The 27,795-nt window shown below is 39.1% G+C and overlaps 1 protein-coding gene across 2 annotated transcripts in view; it reads right to left on the reverse strand.

Moving 5' to 3' along the window:
• The window catches only part of LOC132989243 (thymocyte selection-associated high mobility group box protein TOX-like), a 74,116-nt gene that overhangs the window by 38,448 nt on the left and 7,873 nt on the right, over positions 1–27,795 (reverse strand). The window contains exon 2 of one of the 2 annotated variants that reach the window (XM_061056720.1): positions 8,400–8,492. The exons of the other annotated variant lie outside the window; for it this stretch is intronic. Coding sequence (XP_060912703.1) covers positions 8,400–8,492 — 93 coding nt within the window. The remainder of the gene's footprint in view (positions 1–8,399; positions 8,493–27,795) is intronic. 2 annotated transcript variants of the gene reach the window in all.

Raw genomic sequence — 27,795 nt, forward strand, 5'->3', positions numbered from 1 at the left:
ACTGCTGCTATGTTAAAAAGAGCTGTAATATGAAATGCCCTTGGCTTCCAATGGCACAAAGCTTTGTCGTAACACTCTCCTAGCAAATGGAACAAACCTTGACTTGACTGGATGTAACACACGCACACAAACACACACCAAACGTGTCAAATAAAGCCTCTTTTCACTTTGTTGAAGGGGGTCATTCTTTGTGATATCAATACAGAGAAGAATCAGAAACAGACAGCAGAGACAACATGATCAAACTAGACAGCATTCCATTTCAAATTCCCCAGATGTGAAGATACAGGAGGCATTTTCTTTCGTTTCGGGTGGTCCGCTTTGCTCCTACGGTAAAAGAAACTGGAGGCTTGAAAGCTAGACACGCACTAGATATGACTGAAAATAAATATATCTTAAGATATACCTGCTAAATATTGGACGGCAACGGGGTAGAATTCCTGTCGGTGAAGACTAATATCTACAATGTTAAAGAGGGTAAAAAGTGAAAGCTGCTAAATGAGCATGTGAGTGGTGAGTAAGAGAAATTACTGTACATTATTGCAGGAGAAAGGCTGTGGGAATGAGCGCCTGCCTGGGGGCAATGGTTGGTTAACGATGCATATCATGGAAGCCCTTGTGAGGATTCACTTGGTTATTCTAATGATTACATTTACATTCAGCCACAAATGAAAACATGAAATGGAGACAAACACTTGCAATAAGCCTCATTCATGATTAATCTGAAAACCCAGCAGTGTTTGTTTGAAGCCAAATTAAATGCTGACGAATTGTCAATGCTACGTTTCAGGAGACACAGAAGCTAATAATTAGCTAAATGGAGCATGGCAGCGTCTATTTACATTTTTACTTATTTTATTTTATTTTATATACTTTATTAATTACAGAGGGGAAATTCTGGTTAACTCTGTTATTGCGAGACATGCTTCTCACACACAGGTCCGAATCACACACATACACAAACAGGACATGTGGCCATAGAAATATCAGAGTGGGGCTGCTACACACCGCTAAGCAGGTTGGGGGGTCACCTGACAGCAAGACACGTGTCTTACTCATAAGGCCGAGGTTGTGTTGACTTAAGAGATATATTGGAGCCTATTGTTACCTATCTGCATCTTTTGGATACCATTGTCTAAGTGTAAGGGACTTAAGATGCAACATTTTTTCTAAAACCACAGAAAACTGGAAGATCTTGTATTTGAGCATATTTTGTTAAAATATATATTTGGGTGCAAAGTCTTTCTGCAGCTCTGAAGCAAGGAACAGCAAAGCCCATTTACATCAATAATACTCAATATAACAGGCCAGCTTTTTATGAAAAAATCATAATCACAATTATTTTGATTGATACTGAAGTCACAATTATTAAACACGATTACTCATTGATTTTACAACATCTGCATCAGATGCATTTATTCAACACTCTAAACACTACAACATTCTGAACACTTTGACAAACAAGCAACACAATAAAATAAGTAGAACAAATATAAATATATAAAAATAACGGCTATTAAAATAGTAAATAAACTAACTAATAAATTAACTTTGTTTTAGAGGAAGTGGTGATGTACTCTTGTGTCCAACGGACAAAAACAAATCACCTGCCAAATCCCTTTAAAAAAAAAAAAAAAGTAAAGATGTAACCAAGCAGTCCAATACTACCCACAAATCTGCCCCCTGCCATCACTCAAATGTGTTTAGACAAATAGTATTTAGGTTCCAGGTTAACGGAAAATGGTTGAATGAAAGATCCAACAGTTAACGGACTTATTTAGCTCTCTTGCATTTTAAAGTTAATGCCATGGCTCCTTCTGCTCGTCACTTAAATTAAACCTAGAGCTGTTTTAGCGGGAAGGTTCAGAGCACACACTGTGCTGTGAAGGAACGGTGCACTTCATTTAATTTCCACACCTTGAGTGCATGTAATTTCTTGATCATCCTGTCGTCATGATTGTGGGAAGCCAAAATTGAAATTGAAATTGAAACTTCAATAATTTCCCAGCACTAATATAACATTCATCATAAAGGCCTGGAAAGGTCAGCCATTTTGTGCTGCAACATGGCTGCCCATATATTGCAATGTAAAGCTGTTTCCCCCTGCTCCTCTCTCTTGAAAGCTCTTTTTTTTTTTGCGCTGCCTCGCTCTCCCACTTAAAATGCCAATTTATCCTCGGCTCAATGCTATCAGCTCTGCCATTACTCCACATTTACTGCAGAAATCATCCTCTCTCTGTAGTTCCTCTTCTCTTCCTTTTCTCCCTCTTGCTCTTTTCTCTCCCTCTCTCCAATCTTTCTATTTCAACTTCCCTTAGCTTTAACTTTTTTTTTTTTTTTCTTTTCTGCTTTTCTTATCACTGATTTATCTCTCTTCTCATCCGATGTTCTTATAGCCCTTATACCTCCCTCTCTTTCTCTTCCTGCTTCTCCATTTCCAACACTCTTCCCCTCCCTTTCTTCAGCGGGGCCTTGCCTTCGCTTTCTCATAGGCAGTCTAATTGGGCATTCTGCCTGAGACAAGGGCCTCATTAAGCAGTAATTACACACATGTTGTTTTCGGCAAACATCTCTATTTGGATTGCTTTGCATAGTAATTGTTCAGCAGGGACCACTGCTCGCGATGTTTCCTTCTGTGACTCACGTGGTGCTGGCAGAGAGAAATAAAAACATGGAGAGGAGGTAAGAGGAAACTGAGAGGAGCAGAGAGAGAGGAAGAGGGAGAGGGATGCAGGAGAAAAATAATGGGATGGGGACAGGAGACAAATTGAGATATAAAGAATGTATACATGAGAGAGAAGGAGCATAAGAGAGGCAGAAGAGAGACAGACTCAAAGGATGAAGGTGATGCAGAGGCAGTAAATGGAGAAAGACAATGAATAAATGACAAAGAAAGAAGAAGACAGATTCAGTGTGTGGAGAAAATGAGGTGGAGTGGTGGAGAAGGGATGACAAAGACGTGGAGAATCAGTAAATGAGGAAGAGAAGTGAGGAAGTAAAGACAGTGAAAGAGAGACAGGGAGCGAGAGAGAGAGAGAGAGAGAGAGAGAAAGTCGCAGAACTAGGTCATGCCTCGCAATCATCAACAAAGCTGAGCGTTTCAAAAATAATGAAGCCACAAGGTGGAAGTAATGCTAACTAGCATATCCAGGGAAAACATGTAATATTTACACAGGGCTAATGGTGCAATACAATGCTGGAATCTTTTCATCTTTTAGTGCAGCAGTGAGACAGTTGATGACAGGATTGTAGGCTAAATTATAGACTCCATTGAAGATTGTTTTTGATTGATGGACAATTCATATAAGCTTCTCATAAACCCTTCTAGGCAACATCTGTTCGTGGAGGGGGCGGGGCAGAGATGAAGTGCTTGTGTGATTGTGTAATGCTATACCTGTCAGATCATTAGAGCAAAGTTGCAAACTTCATTTTAAAAGAAACAGCATTTTTTATATATATATAAAATTAAGATAATTACTTAATTAAACTATTTACTTATTTGAAGTACACATACCACAGAGACCTGTTGTTATAATTCAGATAAATACACTTCTACAAGAGCATCACGGGTAGTGGAGTCAGAACACATGTTCAATCACTGAGCTATATTACTCGTTCCAGGGAATGTAAGAATTCAAAGTTTTAAGACATATGATGAGCTTGTCAAATATGATCATTTTAGATATAACTATGTATAGTAGTACCTTAAGAGCTGCATTGTTACAGCTCAAAGCTAATAAATAAATATGAAAAATAAATATCTTTACAGAATGAAAATGTGACTTTTACAGTAAATTATCTCACGTTCTATGAATTAGAATAAAAAATATTACTGATTATATAGTATGGTATTTATACAATAAGATATAGCTGAGTCATTGCATCATCTGTAAAAAATGACACAAAAATATAATAAAGTATCCAAATAAAAAAACAACCAGAAAAACATTTTAGAGTGATCAGATGTATATATATATATATATACATATATATAGATATATATATATATATACACACATATATATACATACATGTATATATATATACATACATATATATATATATATATATATATATATATACATACATATATATATATATATATAAACTATAAGCAGAGTGTGACTATATCTGTGACTTTCAAAGCCTTTGCTAGTACATCATCTCTCTTAAAGTAATTCTCTCACTGAGCGGAATGAATAAGCCCAGAACAGTACACAGCCGTTCTGTGAAGAAATGGGTGTGGTATGTGGTGGTGGGAGGGGGGGGGGCGGCTCATGCAATATGTATGCCTGTTTGAGCACTCTTCTTCCTCATCTACCCCCTTCCTCTCTTTATTTCTCTTTTCACGACTCTCTCTCTCTTTCTTTCTCTTGTCCTCTATTCGGTTAAGGGAGAGACATGAAGAACCTCAATCTGAGACTATGTGCCACTGAATTTTGATGTTGCCCAACTTGTCACGGGTGGTTTAAAGCTAGATTAGAGGATGAGGAAGACAGATAGACAGACAAGCAGAAAGACACTTCTGTGCACATGTTCAATACAGACTAGTAGCAAATGTAAATATGTAAATAGGAGGAAAATGAGGATGGGCAAAAGAAAGAAAGAAAGAAGGAAAGAAAGAAAGAAAGAAAGAGAAATAAAGAAATTGTATTCTATGGTATTCAGGAGTTACAGGCAAAGGGGAAAAAAAGAATGAGAGAAGAGAGACCAAAGTAACAACTCTGGTGTTGCACCACGCCCCAAGCAAACAATGAATATGGGCAAACAATGAATATGGCACACATACACACAAACACACATGCACGCAAAGCCCATAAAAAGCGCAGCCTGTGGCCATGGCGACACATGCTCTGTTGTCGTTAGATAAGGGGAACAGGGCCTCTTCCTGGGTGTGAGAATTTGATCCTGCACACAAACACAATACATGTGCACACTCAGCTGTAGCAGCACCAGGGTCACATCCACCAACGCCCAGCATTTGATGTATCATCACCTTTATCAGCTGCATGGTTCATTTTCATATGCAAAACCCAGGCTATGTTTGTCTGGACACAGTTTGCTCAGGGTCAGCAGGCGCAGAAACGCCATGATCAGATATTGAAGGGATATACAGAGCAGCTCTGCATTTCTCACAAAGGGATTTTGATGGAATTCTGTTTGGAGTTTGCTGGAGTTTTTCCAACACAGAAAGTTGAGTTTGAAGAATTGTAAACATTAATCCATGTTGTGTTGTATTTCCCCCCCAAAAAGCTCCCAGCATTATCTCTCCAGCTCATTCCATTTATATTTAGCTGCTGTAAGTGATGGTGCTATCCTTTGGTCTACATATAAAGAGCATCAGTCATTGGTGGCTTCTACAAAGAAACAATACAGACCAACACAAACACAACCTCCCTATTAGAAACTGTTTTGAAAAAGAAAAACCTTTTTTCACAAAAGGCTAAATAAAAAACAAGGTTCCAACAGCTTCAGGCTCCACCAATAGCTTAAGCTCTCATTCATCCTCTCTGTTGCACTGGAACAACCACAAAACAGAACTGACAGTCAACAGCAGAGATGGAAGGGGAGATTGAGGAGAAATTCACAATTGTGTGTGTGTGTGTGTGTGTGTGTGTGCGTGCGTGCGTGCGTGCGTGTGTGTAGAGTGAGTGGTTAAACAAGGTTTTGTTTCCACTGTGAACTGTGAGTTCACTGTGAGTTGGTGAGTTCACTAGAGAATAACATTGTAAACAGTGATGGATGCATGATTATTTATAATGTTTTAACAGCAATTATAGGATAATAGCTTTACATATGTTTTGTTTTTTTGCTGCCTTTAAAAAAAAAGTCTGTTATAACAGAGTTAGGTTCAACTGTCAAATGTATGTTTTAGTTCAATCTAACCAGCTGTGGCATTTGGTCACAGCTTCTCTGCCTATTGGACTTGTTCGATGAACCATGACATATAGCTTGATTGAGCATCATCGGTATAATCAGTCTGTCTGTGCAGAGGAGTATGCAAAAGAGGTCATGAACTAGAAGGGCCCTATCGTAGGCCTGGTGCAAAGGCGTCTTGGTGCGCAGCGCAGGTGTCTTTCCTATTTTCATTTGACGCAGTTGTCATTTTTTACGCCCATGGCTCATGATGTTTAAATAACAAATGAACTTGCACCCCCCCAGGGTTTGTTTGTTTTACAATGAGGGGTGGTCAGGTGCAAAGCTGGGGCACCACCTTAAAGCTGGTCTAAAGTCTGAAGTCTGTGGCGCAGTATGTTCCTGCTATTTAGAGGACTCACTGGTAAGACTGGTACAACTGCAAGTTCACAGAGCATTTCTACTGCGCTTGTTCCACACATACACTGGATGCACAACAGCGCACATATACTCCACAGTTTAATATCAGTGCATTTTCTGATACATTCAAATTGAGGGTTACGCTTTGGTGCCTCATGCTGAAATGATCACAGTGTCTTTTTGGTCATTTCTGATGTTGTGGGATTAATTTAATGAATTTAGAAATACAACTTCAGTCCAGCATCAAAATATTTCCTACAGTGTCCTGTGTTTGTTACATGTGTTTAAGGACACAATTAAAAGGAAAGAAGTTAAATGAGCCAGACAGAGTTCGGTCTATTTTAGAATAAAGACAAAAATCTGTTGTGTGAATAGCAATGCACCAGCCTGCAGGCGCCACCTGGCTCTGAAAGGGAATGAGAGGTGAGACTCTAATTGGTTTGATCCACGTACGCCCAACCACACCTATGGTATGTATATCACTTAATCCAACCTATTTGCGCTCTGTGCCTCTGATTGCCCAAAATCATTTTGTGCCACGTGCTTTAGATAACGTGCTTCACGCTGTCAAAACAGGACCTGAAGACTACCAAAGTGTGTGTGCATTATGCAAGAAATAACAGAACAGAATTTCAGACCAAAGTGCCAGCCACAGAATCTCCCTCATCCTGCAGTGGTGGCCTTCAGTATGCTGTCTGCTAACCAGAACTGGTAAACACTTTCTCAGCATGAAGCCCAGTAGATATAAATGCAATTAGCACGTAGCCCCCGGGGGAAAAGTCGTGCTAATCCTTACACTACAGGCGCTACACGGGGTAAGAAGTTATCCAACAGGTCTACCTGAAACTTAAACTTTCTGATCTGGTGTGAGAATGTTTATGTTTTTATGTGTGTATTTGATGTTTTTGTTTAAAATATGTGAAAGAAACAGATTTTCAGCGTGAATATTTCACTGAGGTTTCTCTGCCAGCAAGAGAGAATGCAGAGCCAGAGCCACTTTAAACCCGACTGGGTTAAACAGTGATGAGAGACGATAAAGGGCAGAGTGAATGTCACATTACCCCAGCCTTTGCCTTTGCTCACCGCAGCATCAGATAACTGCAACTGGAAAAAAGTCAGGTTTCCTCTAGCATATAATTGGTTATCTTATTGCAATCTACTGCTCTATCTTGCCTCTGCACAGAATATAGTACAAAAGAGTAAAGGAAGGAGAAGAGAAAAAGTTTGATGTTTGACTGATTTGGCAGTGACTAAAATAAATCATTATTAACACGGGAGACCCATCACTCTATTTATTTTGGGAGAATCTTCTTCACCTCCACATTTCATGGCCTATAACAAGCGGCAAATACCTTGCAGTTAAATAACTTGAGAGGGAAGTGTTTTTGTTGTTATAGGAAATGTTGAATCAATGATAAGGTAGTTGTGTGTTAACTTTCAGACAGCAATAATTAAATATATAAAGAGCAGCACATTCACAGATATTTGAGCAAAAAACACTAAGTTTTAACTTTTTTACAGGTGTTGGGTTAAACCATTCTAAAAATTATGATAGCAGGCTGTCTCAAGAAAGATCTGTGTGTTTTTGGGGGTCAGTTTTGCATCTTTTCCATAAACAATTCCATGTTTATTCTGCATTAAAAAAAAAAAGAAAGACATACTGTTAAGATGTTGAAGATGCTTTCAGGTTCAGAATTTTTTGTCACGAGGCTACTGACACAAAAAGCCAAACTGTCACAAACATAGAGGCGTATTTAACACCTTTGAAAGGTTTCACACAAATGTGACAGTGCTTGAAAACTTAACATCGTCTGCAAATTCCTGTAAGTGTGCTTGTTTTGTCAATACAAATACATCGTTTTTATGCTGTGGTTTGGGAAAACATAAATTAGAGCATTTTCTCATGTGTTGATGTATAAAAAGTATGTGTTTTTTATATGCGTGTGTAGGGATTTTTACGAGTTAAAAGTAAGCAGTTTAATTTAAAGTGTACATATTCCCAGAGCAGAGCCTCCAAATGGCCCAGGTTCGTACCTTGAGGTACACCTTTCTCAATCAATTGGCAAGCACAAAGAATACAGTAAAGGTTTTCAGAAATGTGAGGCTTAGCTGCTGCATCTCACCAAAGCAGCAGGCAGTCTTTTCCTAGCTGGATTGATGCCTTGGGGGGCAGTAGTGTGAAGCCTAACCCCTCGTTCAGCCACACTGTACCGGGCCTGTGTTAAGAGAGAGAGACAGCAGAGAGAGAAAAAGAAGAGACAGAGAAGACAAAAGATGGGAAGGAAACAAGACGCCGGGGCTTTAGTTTGTGAGATACAAGCAGGGCATTTGTGTTTGTGTCAAGTGCCCCCCCTCCCCGGTGAACCTTTCCCCCTATCCTGGTTGCTTTGCTCTTCCCCTCGTGCCACACACGTGCAGGGGGAGGAGTAATGACATGAGACTTACAAAGTAACTCTACACTAGCTAGGGTAAGAATGGGGGTTAATGAGCTGACATCCCCTCCAACCCAAACACGCCTTCTCCCCATGCCCACCTCCAAACTCTCTACAACAAGCTGACAAGCATGAACGCAACCCCTACAAGACAGATGGGCTGAATGCTGGCACTGAGCCAAAGATCTGGAGAACAAATGAGCACCATGAAGCAAGGAGTGGATTTACACTGCCTCTATGTACATTACATACAGCTATGGTTGGTTTATGAATAAATCATTTTAGAATACCTGCAAACATTAGCTAATTCTTGAAAAAGTGCACATTTTACTGCCTCACTGATGGCAAAATAGAGCTGAAATGCTGAATTGGAAACAGAATTAGAATCAGAATCGGGTTTTATTGCCAAGTACATTTACACATACAAGGAATTTGACTTGGTGCATTGGTGCTAAACAATTAACAAGGAAATAACGCAGAACTAGCAACAACTTAAATAATACAGTATAAGAAGCTATTACAATAACATAACAACACTAATAAAATGTGTGTGGCAAAAAGTGCAGTTTAGCCTGAAAAAGGTACACTTTTTATTTAGCTAATACAAAAGGGTTAATCTTTGTACTAAATTATATTCAACATTTTATTCTAACCCAGCGACAAAAAGAGTAGGGTTAGTGACAAGAGTCACTCGGCTAGGGGATAAAAAAAACTGTACAACCGCAATTGTAAGTATCTTACCAAACAAAGATCATTGATGCACAACTGCTGACTTGTTAAGGACAAACACCTTTTGCACCCAGACCACAGAGAGCATTCTAAACACATCATGCTATTATAGTGAATAGAACCTGTGAACAGACCTTCAGATGCTCACCCATTTCTTGGTTGTCACGTGGTGGTGTGTGGGTGTACAAGATGTTAAATAAAACCTCAGTGGCCTTTAAGTTGCATCACCGGAAAACCAACATATAAAGGTGAGAATTTTTAAACAGATAAGAGTTCAAGCACACACAGACAAATAAAAAACACAAAGAAAGGTAGAAAACATACGGGGGTTTGAAGTGAAGGTTTAGCAAATGTTTCTGCAGATAAAAACTTAGTTGAATGCAAATTATTGGAAACAAATGGCATTTGCATGAGTCCATCTGAGGTTGAATAAACAGTTGCAGGTGCACTCAGCACTGACATGAGAAAGATTTATAGGTTTGTTATGAGACATCCCAAGACTGCTGGTGTCATGTATAACTTAAGCTCTTGCTTGAGCTCAATGCTGGCCTGCTGCACGTGTTGCTGACATATCCTTTACACCTTTCACATCCTTTCTTGAAAGATGTATGCGTCAAACTAAACTGCAAGCCTTTTAAAACAGAATTCTTCTTCTACTTATGTACAGTATCCTACTGTAATAGCTGATGCAACTTTAAATTTAACTTTAACTATCAGAATTATCTTTTTACCCTCATGCATTTCAAAATGGACTTGTTTTATTTAAACTTTAAATTTAACTTTAAATAAAACAAGTCCATTTTGAAATGCATGAGGGTAAAAAGATAATTCTGAGAATACAAGTACATCACCAAAAGCAGTAAATGAATTGATAAAAGTCCAGGGCAACACTTTTACAGAGCTGGAAACAATGTAAGATTGATGGTGTGTCATTAGCGCCCATTGTGAATCCTTTTAGTGAGTAATTTGTGGGAAGGCTTGTGCATTTTTAATATTCTTAAACTGAAGAGCCCTAGGAACACAAACTACATAAAATAATAACATGCATTTCACCTTAGCACTATCCAAACCTCTCAATTATTTACTCCTAATGAATTGCCCCAGGCATTTTTCTTCCGAAGTACAATATTAACCATCCCAGAGAGGCTGAATCAGCTCGCTCAAATACTTAAATACATTTACTCAATTATGCTCACTGTCCCTGATATCAAAGAGACAAGAGTTAACAAGCTTGTGTTTCATAAGTATTTTTGTGAAAATCTTCACATGCACAGCTCTATTACATAATACAAAAACTGCCAAAGAAAAAGTGACAACAATTTTTCAAATTTTCTTCTGTTTTTGCATCTATGGTGTGGGTGGACGATTACACGATGTTTGCTGTTGTTGTGGCTGTGGTGTCTGGCCTCAGTTACAGTAGTGCAGGCAAGCTGCCAGGCATCCATGAGGCTTTACACTTTGCAGCCCAACATGCCACCTAGGACATCTTGTTGTTGTCACATGACTGATGAGACATCATGGGCTTTAGAGGAGAGTGCGGGACATAACACAAAACTGACAGGTTTGAAATATGATTGGAATAAACAGGACAAGTATGGAAAGTTGCCAAATAAAAAAAAAAAAAATCAGGTGTTAAGTTGTGTGATTTATGCACTTAAGACAGAGAGTTTAAGTGCTGCTTATATATTTCAACCCAAGTCTCCACATGTGCAGGAAACTGTGGAATAACCTTAAGTAGAGAAACTCGTCACCTAAGTGGATGTAAATAGATTCTACCATCTGTTAGCTTCAGCTATAGGGGGCAACTTCTCACTGCGGAAAAAAAAATGTTTGTGTGCTTTAGTGTTCTAGTTGTTTCTTTAGCCACTGCTCTTCTTCTTCTGCTCTTAGGGTTAGGGTTTCCAAAAGTGAAAACACATACATTGAAAGACACTAGATTTGTTTCATTATTTTACAAGAGAATAAAACATGTAGGAAGGTGCTTGTAAGATATTCCAACATGTAATAGATGTGCATAATTCACAATTATAGTCCACTAAAAGTAACTAACTGAGCAATCTACTATATTTTTATACTCCAAATTGTATATCCATTGGATCTGAAAATTTCACAACCCTGATGCTTTCACTACAACAGACAGGCTTTAGTTGATTCCATGCTATCCTGATGTAATCATCAGTCTCTGGCTGTAACTAAACCAAAGAGATATTTAAGTGCAAAGGATCCCATTCTTAGACAGCTGGTAGTGGTAAATTCCTCTCAGGGAGGGAGAGAGTTTGAAAGAAAACATATACTATTTTCATTTCAACTGCTTTAGGGATTAAGGCTTGGAGCCCCAGAAAAAAAATGCATTAAAATAATCCACCATTTGCATGTTTTATCTCACAAAGGAGGATCACATACACACAACCCCCACTCTGCCTCCCTCCCTCCCTCCCTCCCTTCTTCAACTCCATCCCCTCCCCCAGACTGAGTGAGCACACACACAAAAGGACACACACTTCACACATATACACACTGTCATCATTAAACACACACACACATACACACACATTGAGATCAACCTGCTGCCATCTGCTCTACGCGCTCTGTACAATCCTTGCAGAATACATTATTCACTACAATACATCACATCACATTCCCTCAATGTCATAGCCTTGTGCTGGAAAAGAGTGAGAGAGAGAGAATGGAAGAGAGCGGAGAGCAGAACATCTATTGTACTCGGAACAGAGAGAGAAACAGAAAGAGAGAGAGAGAGAGAGATTTGGCCTGGTACATGGTACAGTGGTAGAGAAATTAAAGACAGTTTGATTTGACTTATAGGTGAGACAAGGTTGTCAGTTCTAGTTACAGCTACCAAAATAGATGAAGAATCCTGACAAGGTGTTTAGTGCCTGAAAGAGAAGGATAAGAGTGGTTGAGAAAGTGAGAGAAAGAAATAAAGGAAGGAGACACCTGGCAGAATTGGCAGCAGAATATACAGACTGACTTGTCATACACTGAGGCATACTTCTGTGTAGGATCCTTTTCGCGATATTTCTGTAAGCGTAATTTCAAGTGTTAAGCATAAGGCAGGTGTTACTTGGTATTTTTAGGGGTCAACAATCCAATGAAGCACCAAAACCAACAACATGTTAGTTCATCTCTTAATACTTTCCAACTTCTGTCTCAGGCTTTCATTTGCACTTTTTGTTGGAAATTGCAATCTTGGATAATGGATTTTAGCAACGTACTTTCCTCTGCTTAACAAAAAAGGCTCTAATTTTACATTAACAATGGGTCGTCTTCAAAACAGGTGACTCACAGAATGACCTGTCAATGGATTTTCTATGGCGCATTTTAGCATCTTATCATTCCTTTATGGTTTACTGTTACTGCTCTCATCAGCATTATTTGTATATTTAGCATAATACTGTAGTAGTTTTACTTAAAACTTGCCAAGTGCTGCATGTCCAATATCAATACAGCAACCAACTAAACTAAGCAATAAGCTAGTGCTAACTTAGCGAATGAAGTGTGATATTTAGCCATCATAACGCTACAATCAAGGATCATTACAACCCCATACTAATGTTATTTGTTGATCCATGTTTGCTGGAAATGTAAATAGGCAACTTTTGGCTGGTAAATTAACAAGTGCATGGATTACAGCTTGATATGCTATCAAAATGACCCAACTATATATTTATTCAGGTTGAGTATTACTCAAAGGAGCAAAGATGGCTATTTTAAAACACACATTTATACACAGTTGGTGCATTGATGAGCAACTATGACACCAAGACAGTCATTCTGTTTTTTTTATGTTTTCACACATACAGTATATGATAGGCTACCACGCAGAGCAGTAAGCTATCTCAGGGTTTGGCTACAGGTTCATATAAATTCATTTTCATGCTAAAAATATTTACATATTGTTCTTTTGTATCCTACACTACTTGAAGAAGGCTGAAAATAAGTGTTTTATATTTTTCTTATTTCACAGAATATGCGATTGTATGTGGAATTTATTTTGTTTTTACTTCACTGAGCTAACTTTTAAATAAGAATAAGACATAAAAACAAGAACATATTTACACCTCTGTTTACATGTCTAACTCGACCCCTGTTAGTACTAAGCTAAAAAACATTGGTGGGTCTGTGTGTATGTGTGTGTTTGTGTGTGTGTCACCATTGTGTGGTGGTGGCAGAGCAGAGGGAGTGAACAGCTGGCAAGCCCACACTTGACTACATATTGACCTGCTTTGCATTCACCTGTTATTCAGCCGAACCTAATGTTTCCACTTGGCTCTGCTGCAGCTGAGCCGCAATTAACCTCACTGTGAGCGCAAGCACATGCAAATCTTAAGCAATTTGTCAAAGTACTTGGTCCAACTTTGCTAAATGTCATTCAACACAATTCTGTGAAATACATAGTTTTTCTACCTCAGTTTTCACACTTTGAAATAAAGAAAATAAGTTTTCCTGAAGTAGGATGTCAAGCCCTCCTCACATTCACAGCTCCTGTGAATGCATCCAATATTTAAAATAGCTATTAGGTTTTCAAGTTTCAAGGCAGATCCTGATTGCAGGTAATTAGCCAGTAAAAATATGATTTTGGAGAAAGTGTTGCTCTCTCTCTGCTCCTCCTTTTTACCTCCTCTTGTTTTTTTCCCACCCTCCATTCCCTCCCCCTTTTTTTCACAAACGCTCTCTTGGCTCTTGTCTGTGTTTGGGCTGCAACTGTGAGGGGTCACAGCCTGCCTTGTTCTCACATGGGGAGCATTAAGCTGTGTGTGTGTTTGTATGTGTGTGTGAGAGAGAGAAACAGAGAGAGAGAGCATTCTTGTCTGCGGATGATTATATGAATGAGTGTGTCAAAAAAAAAAGAGGTGTTTAAGTGTGTGAATTTTCCAAATGGTGTGCAGTTGAGCCTGAGTGCTTTTCCCACTGCATGTATTTCAATGAGTTTGGGTGTGAATCTTTGACTGTGTGTGTGTGTGTGTGTGTGTGTGTGTGTGTGTGTGAGTGTGAGTGTGTGTGAGTGTGTGTGAGTGTGTGTGCCTTGCTAGCTCAGTGCCAGGTCTCTCTAATGAGTCTGTCAGGCGCTGTTAGCGACGGCGTGCTCCCCTGGCTCAGCGCACTCCTACAGTCACACTGTGATTAGCCAGGCCAACGGCACGCCATTGGGCCAGATTAAACACTCACCACGCCGCCAGGGAACACACACACACACACACACACACACACTCTGTGCAAAGCATACATTACCACAAGCACTCACACAGAAGTATTTAGACACACAGACACACACAGCTTTATCATCATTGTGCCTATTAGCCTCCTGTGATACAGCAACAAGTACTTGCCCTCCACAGCCAGGAGTTGATGCTACTGGAATTGAAATGAACGTGAAATACAAACATAATACAGCCTGCTACGGCACTGCCGAAAAAGTAAATTTCATTAATATGTCAGCCTTTATTGAATTCCTGTCTGCAGCTAATCTTGAACATCCCTCAGAATTAAGGCCAGCCTGTCTGGCTCAAACAGCTTTCAACATCTTCATTAAAGCGACATGATTCACTAATTACAGGTAATTACCCTTTAATGAGCGGTTCAGATGAATGAGCAGATATGCAGAGCAGGGGCAGGCCTGAGGACATTCATTCCTCACAGGCCAAGAGCAGACTCAGTCTGGATGTTACAGATTCATAGTAACCTGACTCATGGTGGTCTGGTTAGACAAGGCTGGCACTCTTAAACATAACACTGGTGTATGATAGTGCATCCTGAACATGGGTAACTTCACTTTTTGAACAAGGCTGGCATAAAGTGGGTTGTCTGAGCTCTCATAAAACTAGGGTCAGCAACAAAAAAGGCTACAAACAAACTGTTTTCTTTAAAATCATGCTAAACAATAACCTGGGTTCCAGAATGGGCCTGCACGATATGAGTGAAATCTGCAATGTGATACCATGAATATTTAAGTATGCATATTAGCTGTAACTTACAGATCCTAAACTTTTGCTGCTGTTAAGCATTCTTTGCACCAATCTTTCCTCTTTCTCCTCTTCTTTGTTAATTACTGTGCTAGGTAACCTCACAGTAGGGGTTCCTGACAACTTATCTGACTGGCCAATGTGAAAGTACACGTATATCCTAGGATCCATTCGAAAGGTTGAAATTTCAAATGTTGAGTTTAATTGTATGAAACGATAATATTTAAAAGATTTTTAAATTATTACATTTCAGGCAGAGTGTTCTAATGTAATAATTGCACCAGGTCATATAATGATGTTAAAAACGTGATTTATTGAGCTGCCATAATCAAAAAGCAGCGTGAGGTACTATCCTCTATACAGTCCCTGCATCCGTTTGCCTATATAAATATAGTTACACATTAGTATTATAGTTTTAACCAGCGATGGGTTACCTATAATAGTAGTTAAAAAAAGCTGTGATGACTCTTGACAGGAACAAATGTGTTTTTTTTCCATTTCAGAGGGAATGATAAGAAGTGAAATTTGTAACACATTGAAGTTGGTAATGAGTTAAAGTGGGTGGCTTTTCTGACTACGAGGGTGTAGGTCCTACAGTCTGCACGTAGGAGGTGCAGACTGTAAACTCAAAACGGAGAGTTGTTCATTGATCCACTGTTGTCTCTCTCAGAAAATAAAATGAGACTAATCATACAAATTGCAAATATTAAAGAGTAAAGTTTCTAATCTCAGGCCTGTAGAAGAAAGTCCCTTCAAGACGACAGGGTGCATCAAACTGTTTTCTCTTCCTGATTCTTCTCCCACTCTCGTGCTGTCTCTCGTGCCAAGCACCCTTTTTTTGCCTCTCCCTCCCCTTGTGTGGCATCTTTGGGTTTCCTTGTCACTATTGTGTTTCCTGTCATCGATATAGGTAAAGCTGAACCACTACAGATCTATGTGATAAAATAATAATTTCCCCTTATAGAACAATGGATTCATCAACATATCTAAACTGTAATATTGAAGCATTTCTCTGTATATTTTCATCTTTTTTTGCCTTAACATAGGAAACATAGGAAAACAGAAATAACCCTTTTGTTTACAATACACTAATCTAATCACCACGCTAAAGTTCATTCAATTCATGCCCTTACAGTGACCCCCCACCCCCACCCTCCTCCTTCTCTAAAGCATATTTATCATGATGCCATATGCCCCAACGTAACACCACATTTTTTCTCTGGCTGAAATGTGCAGAATGTGATATACTGTACTGTGTGGCACAATGGAATAATTGTGTTTAGTCCCCAGATGGGAAAAGAATGAGCTAGAAAAGGAGAAATATCACCGCAGGATGTATGTTTTCCAGCCCAGTAGGACCGTCCAGCTTTGAGTGAGGACAGCTTCAGGAGTTATAAATAAGCAACTTGATGCGTTGCCTGACCTCTGTTAGAGGAGCTTTAGTGGCTTTCTTAGCCTTTTAATGTCAAACTGTATCACATATTTTGCAGCACTTTACTACAATAAACTTTAATAACATTCTGTCTGCAGGGCATACATGAGGCCTTTGGGTTTAAACCCGACCAGAATCACTTCCAGATGTATGTGTGTGGCTAAAATTCTTTTATAAAAGACAAATATATATTAGGACTAAAAATGATAAACAATGACATGCCAATAGACTGCATGAAGTTAATGGTCCTCTTTGTGCTGCACTTCTCCCTCTAGTGTGACACACTGTGTCTCTTTTGTTCTTCCACTCCATGCTTATGTTACTGTAGAGCACTAATGCACACAGATCAATAGCATACTTTCCATTTCAACACATTGAGCTGATGTACGGACATGCAGTGGTAATTGATCCCATCCTGTCAACACAAAGTTTTAGGTCTCTTTTTCTTTTTTTTGTCTGCCAGATGCAAAAAATGGGGTCTTTGAATAAAAAGCCTTTTTTTCACAGCATGTTAACAATCTCAAACTTCTTCACTTCAAACTTGACATCTGTGTATTGACGGTTAAAGAACAGATTATGCAAGGCAAGGTCGGTGGAAGAGATCAAATCCAAGCATCTGGCCAATTCCAAATAGTCAGGACATTCTCTAGGACATTTGAGCATTCATGATCAGTGGGGGAAAAACATATTCTGTCTTTAAAGGCATAGCAGCATTCAAAAAATGTAATACACCAATGAAATGACCAGTCTGAAAAAAAAATAAAAACACACACACATTGAATGTCGCCTGTCAGGCGAGGTCAAACGAACTTAGTCAAATAAAAAAATCAATCTATGTCCATGCCAGCAGGTTTTAACTACCACAAAAGGTACAAAAAAGCATGCATGCTTCAAGACAGATCTATCAATCTGCACTTTAAACACACTGAGAGGTGCACACTGTATGAATATGGTCTGAAACCTTACTCGCATGACAGCTGGAAACAGGAACTGGCTTCTGTCACTGAAACAGGCCAAAGTGTATGAAGAAAATTAAATTTTCATGGGCAACAATGTCTTCCAGGTATTTGCCTCTGCAAAAACTGTACTTTTGTATGAAATCAAGGACAGGTGTTTGCTGTTTATTTAGTGGCAGAATTTTGTCAAAGCAAAATACCTTCATGGAGTTATAATAATAATAATACATTAGTTTTATATAGCGCTTTTCTAAAAACTCAAAGACGCTTTGACAAAAACAACACAACAGTTCACCTGCAAAATGTCAAAGCATGCATATGAATTTACAACCTGCTGCAGGCTATACAGCATATCAATACACCTAAGACAATTAAATCTGTCTGTTAAAATCTCTGATCTTTCCTGTTTACAAGAATAAAACAACTAAACCAGGAAGAATCCGAATAGTTCCCCCCCAGCTGTAACTCATCTAATGGTCTTAAAAAATAATATACTGTAGGTGGAAACTCTTTAGATTTTGTGAAGCTCCTCAGTCACACAATACAGTACGTGCTTCTGAGACCAAAGTAAAAATGTTTCAGTGATAACAATAAAACAACTCTTCTTGGTTTGATGAACCAAACCGTCAGCTTGTGAAAGGCAGAGATGGAGAGCGAGAAACAGAGAAGGAGGGAGAGAGAGAGAGAGAGAGAGAGAGAAATAGAGAGAGCACTAATCTCATTACCTTCTCTTCCTGGCATGAGAGAATATTCATCTCTCTGTGGAAGGAGGGTGATGGCGGAAAAAAATTCAATCGCACATCCCACCATTTCATTTTCCATGTAATTAAATCAGTTAAATGTTATAAAAACATGTAAACTCCATCAATGACTTTGAACCATTTGCATTTTTAATCAGGCCAGATTAATTCTAATAAGCGAACCGGGCTTAGGAGATGACAGAGCAGGCCTATTGTGTGTCTGTCACACTCATTTAATTCTGTCATTATGTCCTATATCCTATTATACTAATTGCCTTTTTTATTCCCAATCAACAGCCAGCCAAAGCTATTAAGTAATAATCTCTGACTAGTGCACTTTTAACCTGAAACGTAACGTAAGTAAGCCACCTAAAAAAAAACAAATAGTTGTTTAACAGAAGGGAAAATGCAAAAACGGAACAATGCATTGCTTCTTTAACCATGCTACTTGCTCCAAATGAAAAATGACTGTCAAGAAGCTGCATGTTGACACTTGGCATCGGGTGCAAGCAAACACATTAGATGGAGAAAATGGGTATCACTATCTTCCCCCTGCAAGGTAACTAAGCAGGGAAGACAAATGTGTCTGATGTGTTCAGCCATTTCCTTTACTGCCTCTCCAGGGAGTCCCTCCAAATATGGCCAAGCTCTTTAATTGAAAGACTGCAGCGAACAAACAGGAGAGCTAATGTGTTAAAGTAGGTCTGCACGATATTAGAAAAAACTGACAATACGATATTTCTTTTGGGGATATATATTGGGATATGAAAAATACAGAACATCACACCAGAGAAATGCAGTGTTTTTAATGTAAATATTAGGCCTGCATGATAATAGAAATTGTGCGATGTGTGATTCAGTGTGGTAAATAAACAAAGATTAAAGGGTGCATTTTTGCCAAAACTCAGTTTTTATGTCTATCTGCTGTTCTTCGTGTGTACACAATACTTGTGTTTGCTGTCTGTTCTCAATCAATACTACAATAACAAAAGATGACGTTGAGTCTGCCGGGGAATCTTGGGATCTCTTTTACACTTTTCACACATACGGAAATCTCCTGAAAAACTCCGGAGATTTGGCTTCCCGGAGGGGCTTTAGGCTATGTGTGAACGCAAACAGCCGCATTTTTTGCTCAGACTTTACCCGGAGTTTCTCCGGCCAGACCCCTAGTATTTTTTCCGCAGAGAGTCCGAGTGAGCTGATGTCTGAACGCGGCAGCATATACACCGGAGATTTCAATTCGAGCACACGACCACTACGATCTCCGTACACGTAATTAAATGGCTGCATTCTGTTTTCTGTTCATCAGTATGTTGTTCTCCTCTCTTTTGTGGATGTTGTCATTCCATTGGATTACACATAGCATTTATATAAAGGCAAATATTCTCATTATAACGTTGTGTCGCGGACTCTGTTCGGCAATTCCTGCTTTTTCGTGTGTAGTGGTCCATGACGTAACATCCGCTGTTTTCACAGCGACAACAAACATTCCGTCTGTCATGGCGGCTCTGAAATGGCGGTCGCCACCAGTTGTCACAGAAATCAGCCACTTTCTCTCAATTATAAAAATAACAGATTTTCTACAATGACCTCTCATTCAATATTTGAACAAATGTCAACTAAATAGGATTATCTGATTTAAAAGAAGTGCTTACAGCGCATTAACATTTATTCATTATAAAACTCTTATATTCCTCTGTGACATTGTCAGTCCTTTACACTGACTGGTACAATAATGGAAAAAAATGTCATCAATCCAAATGTTCTGTAAACAATGCTAGGAAAGGGTTGGGGGCTGCTTTGTTTTAACAGAAACCACCCTCATGCAAGTGACAGTTGGACCTTAAATGTTTCACAGTTTCTTACTGGCTTCTGTCCCCGCATGACAAAAGTCTTCCGACTCATATTCTTAACCTGAAATCGGCAGCGCAGTGCAGCAGGCTGTCAGTGCTGATTCAGTTGGACAGGTACAGCTAGAATGTATTAATTTTCTGAACATAAGGAGAAAAGTGCTTTTCCAGGTTTCTGTACTTCTCACTTTGCCTTCTTGTTGTGCATTAGTGTCCTTTTCAGAAGCCATTTTTTTTAACCAGAACTGATTTGAAGGGAGATTTTCTCCAATCCAAGAAGACAGATGCAGAAAAGCAAAGTAAGGCGTCTCAAACGCTCCTTTATCATATGCACTGGTTAATCAAACAGAGAAAAAGCCACAGTATCTCAACTCTCACTCGCTGATGTTATGAGCAAGTCCAATGTGTCCTTGCTGTGCAGCTATTCCCCCACCCCCACAAGCGTTTTCACTTTTATTGCTTCAAAGACAAGATTTAATAAACCTTTTCATTTCACAGTCAGACCTTGTGAAATTGCCGCATGGCCTCACAATTTACATTTTACTCACTATTTATTGTAAAGGGGACCTAATAAGTTCCCTCTAGAGTACACACATGGTGAGTGTTACTATGGGGACGCGGTGCTCCTCTGTACACCACCACACTGAGGCCTGCTTCATTGTGGCGAGAGACAACAGCTGTCTTTACCTTTGGCAGGCAAACAGGCTCATTAACGACGGCCATGTTTGTTTAAGTGCCCGATACCTAGGCCTGAGCAAACACGTCCATATCTCCACTCCACAGAGCCTTGCAGTCTCAACATTTCCTTCCCTATTGTGGAGGGAGGCCCTGGCATGTTCGGCCTGCCGTACCTCCCCCCCCCCCTCTATCTCGGGTCGAGCTGCAAGTGGCTCTGAAAGAATGCATGCTTAATTGAGAAGTTTAGTGAAGGTTGGAGCTGATGAAATCCTGGAGCACACTGCCGATATGCTGCAAATATTGTGTATGTGTTATAATGTAAGTCATTATGCTGCCTGATATTCCAACTTGTGCTATGTCACAACAAAGCCCTCTTTGTTTGTTGTGCAGTTGACACGATAAAGGCTGTATTATTTGCTCTGCTCAAATCCAACAGAAAAGATCTGCAGTGAAAGGTTTCATTCTAATATTTTCTCCTCTCTCAGCACTGTCTCTGGCTTGAGTGACAAGGCAGGTTAAATTCATAACGTGTTGACAAAAATTCCATTGAAGAGGGAAAATGGCATTGAATGTCATTCTATTACTGCAGACAACAAACATGAGAACACTTTAACCCAGAAGGCATTCACATTAACTTATACAAAAACAGCAGAAAGACTATTTATCTGCTCTCCTATTATGTATGTACAGTACTGGAATATTTTCAGCCAAAATATACTGACTTATTTGATTTCATCCCTTTTCACCATTTGTTAAGCCGAAAGTCACAATGCATTGTGAAATGAGTTCTTAATGTGGAGTAATGAGGCTGTCATGGCAAAGCACTCTCTGCTTGTTTGAATTTGACTCATGTCGTAGATTCAATTAAATCAGCTGAAGTCAAGCTGGCCTCAGGCCAGATCGGTAATGGGTGACCTCATTCAAACAATGCTCTGACATATTGAAACAATAAGAGGAAGGGCCTTGAGTCAGACACAGGAGCAAACTCCAATCATAGAATATATGGAAAAATTACAGAGAAGTCACCAAAGTGAAAGATTCATGTAATCTTATTCCTGTGTACTTTATTGTTAATGTTTTTATTTGTTTGTTTGAAAATACTATTACATGTCATTAAACAAGCTGACTGTGTGTTTGTGTGTTTTATTGCGGTCAATAATCTTAAATTATAGCACACATAAACATGGTAAAGCATTTTTCTGTTATAACCCACATATGCTGGGTGAACTTCCACCGTCTGTAATAACAAAAAACAAAGTTGCTCTGGCTTTACAGATAAGACTAACTTTTTTAAAACAACAGGCCTATTTCTTCTTCTAGAGGTTTACTTGTGCTCAGAAGTCTAATCTCATTTATTTGGATGTTGAAATGCCTGGAATCTAAATCATGACAAAAACACTCCCAAGGCTATGTAAACAAGCTTTCTGGTTCCAGTCTATAGCTACACTTTTTGAGCAATAACTTGAGTGCTGAGGGCTAAACACTTCTTACTTTTGGACAGGTCTTCGCTGTTGTTGTTGTTGTTATTAAGAGAGGGCTCTTCACAGTCTGTATAAAAGGGATTAGCTATTGCAAAAATGATTATTCTGACTCCTCTGCCAATGCACTTTTATGTTACTGATTTTAAATATGTCTATGCATTTTATTATTTGCAAATAGACAGTTTGGCAAGACAGAAACATCCTGAGTGCTTTGTAGAATTAACATAAAAAAGGTAAAAGAATCTAAATGGAACATCTTGCTTTACTCACTGTTGTTCCTTTATTTACAGGGGCAATAACACACACACACACACACACACACACACACACACACACACACACACACACACACAGTAACTGCATCTCATTAGGCTGCATTCCCTCTGGCCCTTATTCCATTAGAAATTAAAACTCGGGACAATTAGTGGCAAATTGGTCCCAGCTCAAGGCTCCGAGACGACTTAATTACAGGCTCATCTGAAAAACTGTGCCATGACACTGTTTTCAAATATACAGAGAATACCTGGAGTAAGGGTCAGTCATGAAAAAAGTCATACTTGAAGAAATGGCTGCCAGAAACAGATCTGTATTCTGATAAAAAAAAAAAAACATCCAACTAGGTCAACATAAAGAGATAAATGTCTTCATGAAGTATTGGCTGTGAGGAGGTGTTTGTGATAATAGAAAGGTGGCTTTTTCCCCCACGGTTTAAGAACACACTTAGGAATCACACACAAATTCCGTACACGGTACAGGGTTGTTATTCTAACCCTGTTAGTTTGTGATCTGCAAAAAGGTTACCAAACGGGATGGGGAGGTTAAAAGTCAAGTTAAGAGAGCACTCATTTCCTTGTTTTTGACACAGTTGAGGTTCCTCTCGCATGTTTTTGTTTGTTACTCTTCCAAAGATTGAGGGATGTTGACATCTTTGCAAATATTTCAAATTACTACGTCTTTATGGACAAGATTGGGAGATCTTTTACTGTGAAGCCCCCTTGTCATTTAAGCGTACAATACAGTTTTTGTTTTGTTTTTACAAAAACAAACAATAACTAGTGCTTTTTCAACAGTCAATCAGTCAAACCTGAATGAATTATCACTAGAAATATCAACCAAGTGAGCACATAAAAAAAGCTATTCTATCAAAATCCTGAGGGAACACAGATAACTTACTTATATTTTATCTGCTTCATCACTCTGCTTCTGACAAGGACACAAAGCACATTTTTCTGTAATTGAACCAACTCTAGTTTATGTAACAACTGACCGTTCTGCCCTTCAAGCTGGAAAGAGAGGCAGAGAGAGCGATTTGATCGCCCCGTGTACTTGCTCTTTGTCACGTGGCACCATGTACCATCTTATTGTGATGCTGTCATAGGAGGAGAGGAAATGAAATGCCTTCGAGCTATATGGGAAGTGTGTGAGCATGAGTGTCTTTCTGTGGTGGTTTGATGGTGGGAATTTCAGAGGTGTAAAAGTGAGTAAAGTGTATATGACCATGCTTGTGTGCATCTGAGTGGTCCTTAAAATTATATTGAAACTCATTGGGAAATTATTAACAGTTCCAATTGGCACATAAATGTATGAAGTATATGTGGTTAGTTTTCTCAATGTGAGAAAATACTTACACCAAATCTTCAATATTTCTACATAATGATACACATTTTAAGTTTTTGTAATCTGAGACTAGAATGCAAAACTGCATTGTAGGCATTACATTTAGTTAGCAAAACCAACGGTTATCAATTTGTATGCAGACCAACACTTATTCGTGAGGTAATGAGAATTCTGTAGCTGATATTTTGGATAGTTTAAACGAAAACCAGTTTTATATGATGGTAAAATAAAGTCACACTTGTTCCAGAAGCCAATGTTTATCCAACAACCTGCGAAAGTATAAGAACCAATACAGCTTGTGACAGCTGGGTCTATGTAGTACAGGTTCTAACACTATTGGACAAATTCAAAATCAGCATGTTGTATATGTTATTAAAGATATACCACCCGTAATTGACAGAACTGGCTGTGACAACCATCCCAGCAAATCAAACCAGAAAGGACAGGAAACAACGGACACAGATTTAGGTCTGGCCTTACGAGTCTGGAATTTATCTCTCTTTTCACTTTATTTTATGTGTCAGGTTCCAAACCAACCCAAAGAGAAAAAACACATCTACATGTTTATTGTGATGAAGAGCCACTGTAAGCTATTAGCTACCTCAACCCTTAAAAAAGCCTTGTAGTTCTGCCAATAATACTCACTTTGAACACAGCTCAGTTCTGCATTTTGATACATTTTATGCAAATGTGAAGCCTGATGGTATATGGGCTGTTTGAAAGCTTGAGCCTTACACGGCAGCAATGTGAACATATCCCTATGGAAACATTTGAATTTATCTGCTTTGTGTCTGAATAAATGATCATTCATAAGACTTCCTCTAGCTGCTCTGATGAGGCTGACAAGGTTAATGAGTTCAATGGCACAGTGTGGATGTGGATAACAGCACAATACTGACTGTTTATTATTTGTGACTGGTGTCTATGACAATTCTTTTTTCATATGGACTCATATGTCATGATGATAAGATTAAAACCTGTTTATGAAAATACTTTCTTCATGTGATATGTGGCTTGCATGCTGGAGGGTGAGGTTTTATGAGTTGTCCCTATACAGAGGAGATAAACTCATGCTTCAATATTGGCCTTTTTTATGTAGAGGGGATTTTCAGTTTAAACCACCAGGTGTGATCAAAACTGAACTGCATGCATTTAACTCAGAGTGTTTCATTGCACCTGCACATATTTTGAATTATTGTGGGAGGTGGCCGATGTTTTGGCCCATAAACCAGGTCAGATTGCGTCATTATTTTCGACTGTTTATGTAAACAATTTAATGGAGAAGCTGTCTTAATCCCAGTAAGGCCAGATCATATAAATATATCCATACGGCTACTTCTGTACACTTGGCAAAATTTTAAAGCGAGAGAAATGGAAATGTTTCTTCCCAAAGACACCATTGTTTTTCGAACACGTCCCTGTGTCAGTTGAGAATTTCCTTTGTGTGTGTCTGTGTGTTCGGGGGATGTTGCATGAATGGGCAGTCAGCATTTAGGGTTCAAAAGAAAACAGCAGTCTGAGCTCCTGTCTGTGTGAACACCAAGGCTGCGGTGCTCTGGATCGAGTGCCATTGTTTTGGTAATAGTAAACCTGGGGCACTTGCCAGGAGGCATTAGTCATTCATCTAACAAGTTCCACAAAGCAAACCGCAAAGTGCTCCACTGTCGACTTCCTCTTATTGAATTCTGAGCACATAAGCACATTTCCAAGTGTCTTAAAACGAGGTAGAAACTTTCTGATGACTAGCTACCTGATATTATGGCAGCCATGATTGTTTACTTGTGCGTTTCCCTGACAGAAAAACAGCTCATTTGGAGGTATGTACCTTGCCTTTTTTTTTGAGTGAGGGAGATTGTAGAGAAGGAAGAAGGGAAGGTGGCGGAAGAGAGGCGTTTAGGAGGGGATTAGGGCGGGGTGCATTTTTTTCAGCAGGCCAGGCATACGACATGATCTCTAATTACCCACAAAGCACTGTGTAACCCGAGCCCCAGATTAAGCCGTATTATCAGGCTTAATAAAACATGACCATCTTTCAGTTTCACTCCCTTCGCCTGCCCTGCTGCCGCAAACATTTGTTCTAGCTTATGACTTGCCCAATGCCTTCACTGAGCGAGCAGTCTTACTGTACCTGTTGTATAGATCTACTGTATTTCTATAATAGAGATCTAGATTATTGGAGTCAAAAAAGGTAGAATATCTCCCTCAAGGACAAGTACCTTAAATTTTAGCACTTAGGTCTACCTTTTCACATTCCACAACTGTAAATGATAGCAGCATAACACTAATGGGAACTATTTGTCCATATAATAAGTACCTTTATTCTTTAAGAACAATTTGTTGCTAATATTGTCTTCCCTTAGGGTAAAAGTTTTACTGCAGAAAATGAGCTGTAACAAGTTTTTCTTTAGTGAGATAATGCAGTTCAACTTACATAAAGGATCTTAATACATCTTTAACCACTCTTAAGGTGCCGGCAACAAACACAAAAGCACACACACACTTTTGTGCGCACATACAGAATATATATACTTGCTTGATTCACAGTGGGTTGTGCCAGTAAGTGCTGCTTTAGGCTATGGTTTTCACTACTGTCTACTGTGTTATTAACAATTCTATAAAAAGATCTGCTCAAGTTTCCCTTTCCTGTGTGTTAACATGCCTGCAGTGCAGAGCCACTGTGAGCTTGTTGAAGCCTTGTTAAAAGAAAGACAGAGTCATCGACAGCATAACACCATTGTTTGTATGTCATAATTTTCAATATCCTACTTTTCTTTCCTCTGTTTGTATTTCTTAGCGACATCACTCATCGGCATGGCTTTTGACCAACTTGAGACTAAATAACTCTTCCAGACAAAGAGAGGGCCTCTTTCTCTATTTCTCTCTCTTTTGTCAACTGGAAAATCTCTTCTTACCTCACCACCTTGGTTTTACTTTAATGACATCCATCTCTATTCTTTTCTCTGTCCATCGGTCTTGGTCAGACACGTGATTTTTTAGTTGGTGACGTCACGTCGGCGCCACTCTGCAGCAACTTCCTCCTTTCCCCTTTAAAGGCTATTCCCACATTTTTAAACAAACTACAATAGCAAAGAACTAAAACCACTGTATCACTACTGTATTTTGTGTCACACTTCTCCCCTGACCATTATGACCGATAATGGAGCTCATCATTAGCTCTCAAAGAGGAAGAACGAGCCACAGTTTGATTACCTCAGTGGCTAGGTGGGCTCCCGCAGTCTCTGCAGACTGATTTGGTCTCAGACAATTACAGCCTTTCACAGGCAATTATATCTGCCTGCTAAATATGTCACACATTATAAACACAGGCTCCTGACAGACAGGGGGGAGCAGTCAGAGCTGACAAAAGAGGACTGAGAGCAAATTCAGGATCATATGGATTCATCAATCCTGTCAACCTCAAGTGGAAACCTCTCCCAGTCTAAATCAATGTATGTCAGTGAAATAATCAAGACACCAGTGCTCAGGTTAAAAATCAAAGATCTGATAATGAAGCTAAGCAGTTTTCTGATATACACAAATTAAGCATAGTCTGTCAAACAATATTAAGACTATTCCCAATGGAAGCTTTGAGATCATATTCCTTTACAGTTTCTGCTCAATAA

The sequence above is a fragment of the Labrus mixtus genome, chromosome 15 (assembly GCF_963584025.1).
Source record: "Labrus mixtus chromosome 15, fLabMix1.1, whole genome shotgun sequence".
Lineage (NCBI taxonomy): Eukaryota > Metazoa > Chordata > Actinopteri > Labriformes > Labridae > Labrus > Labrus mixtus.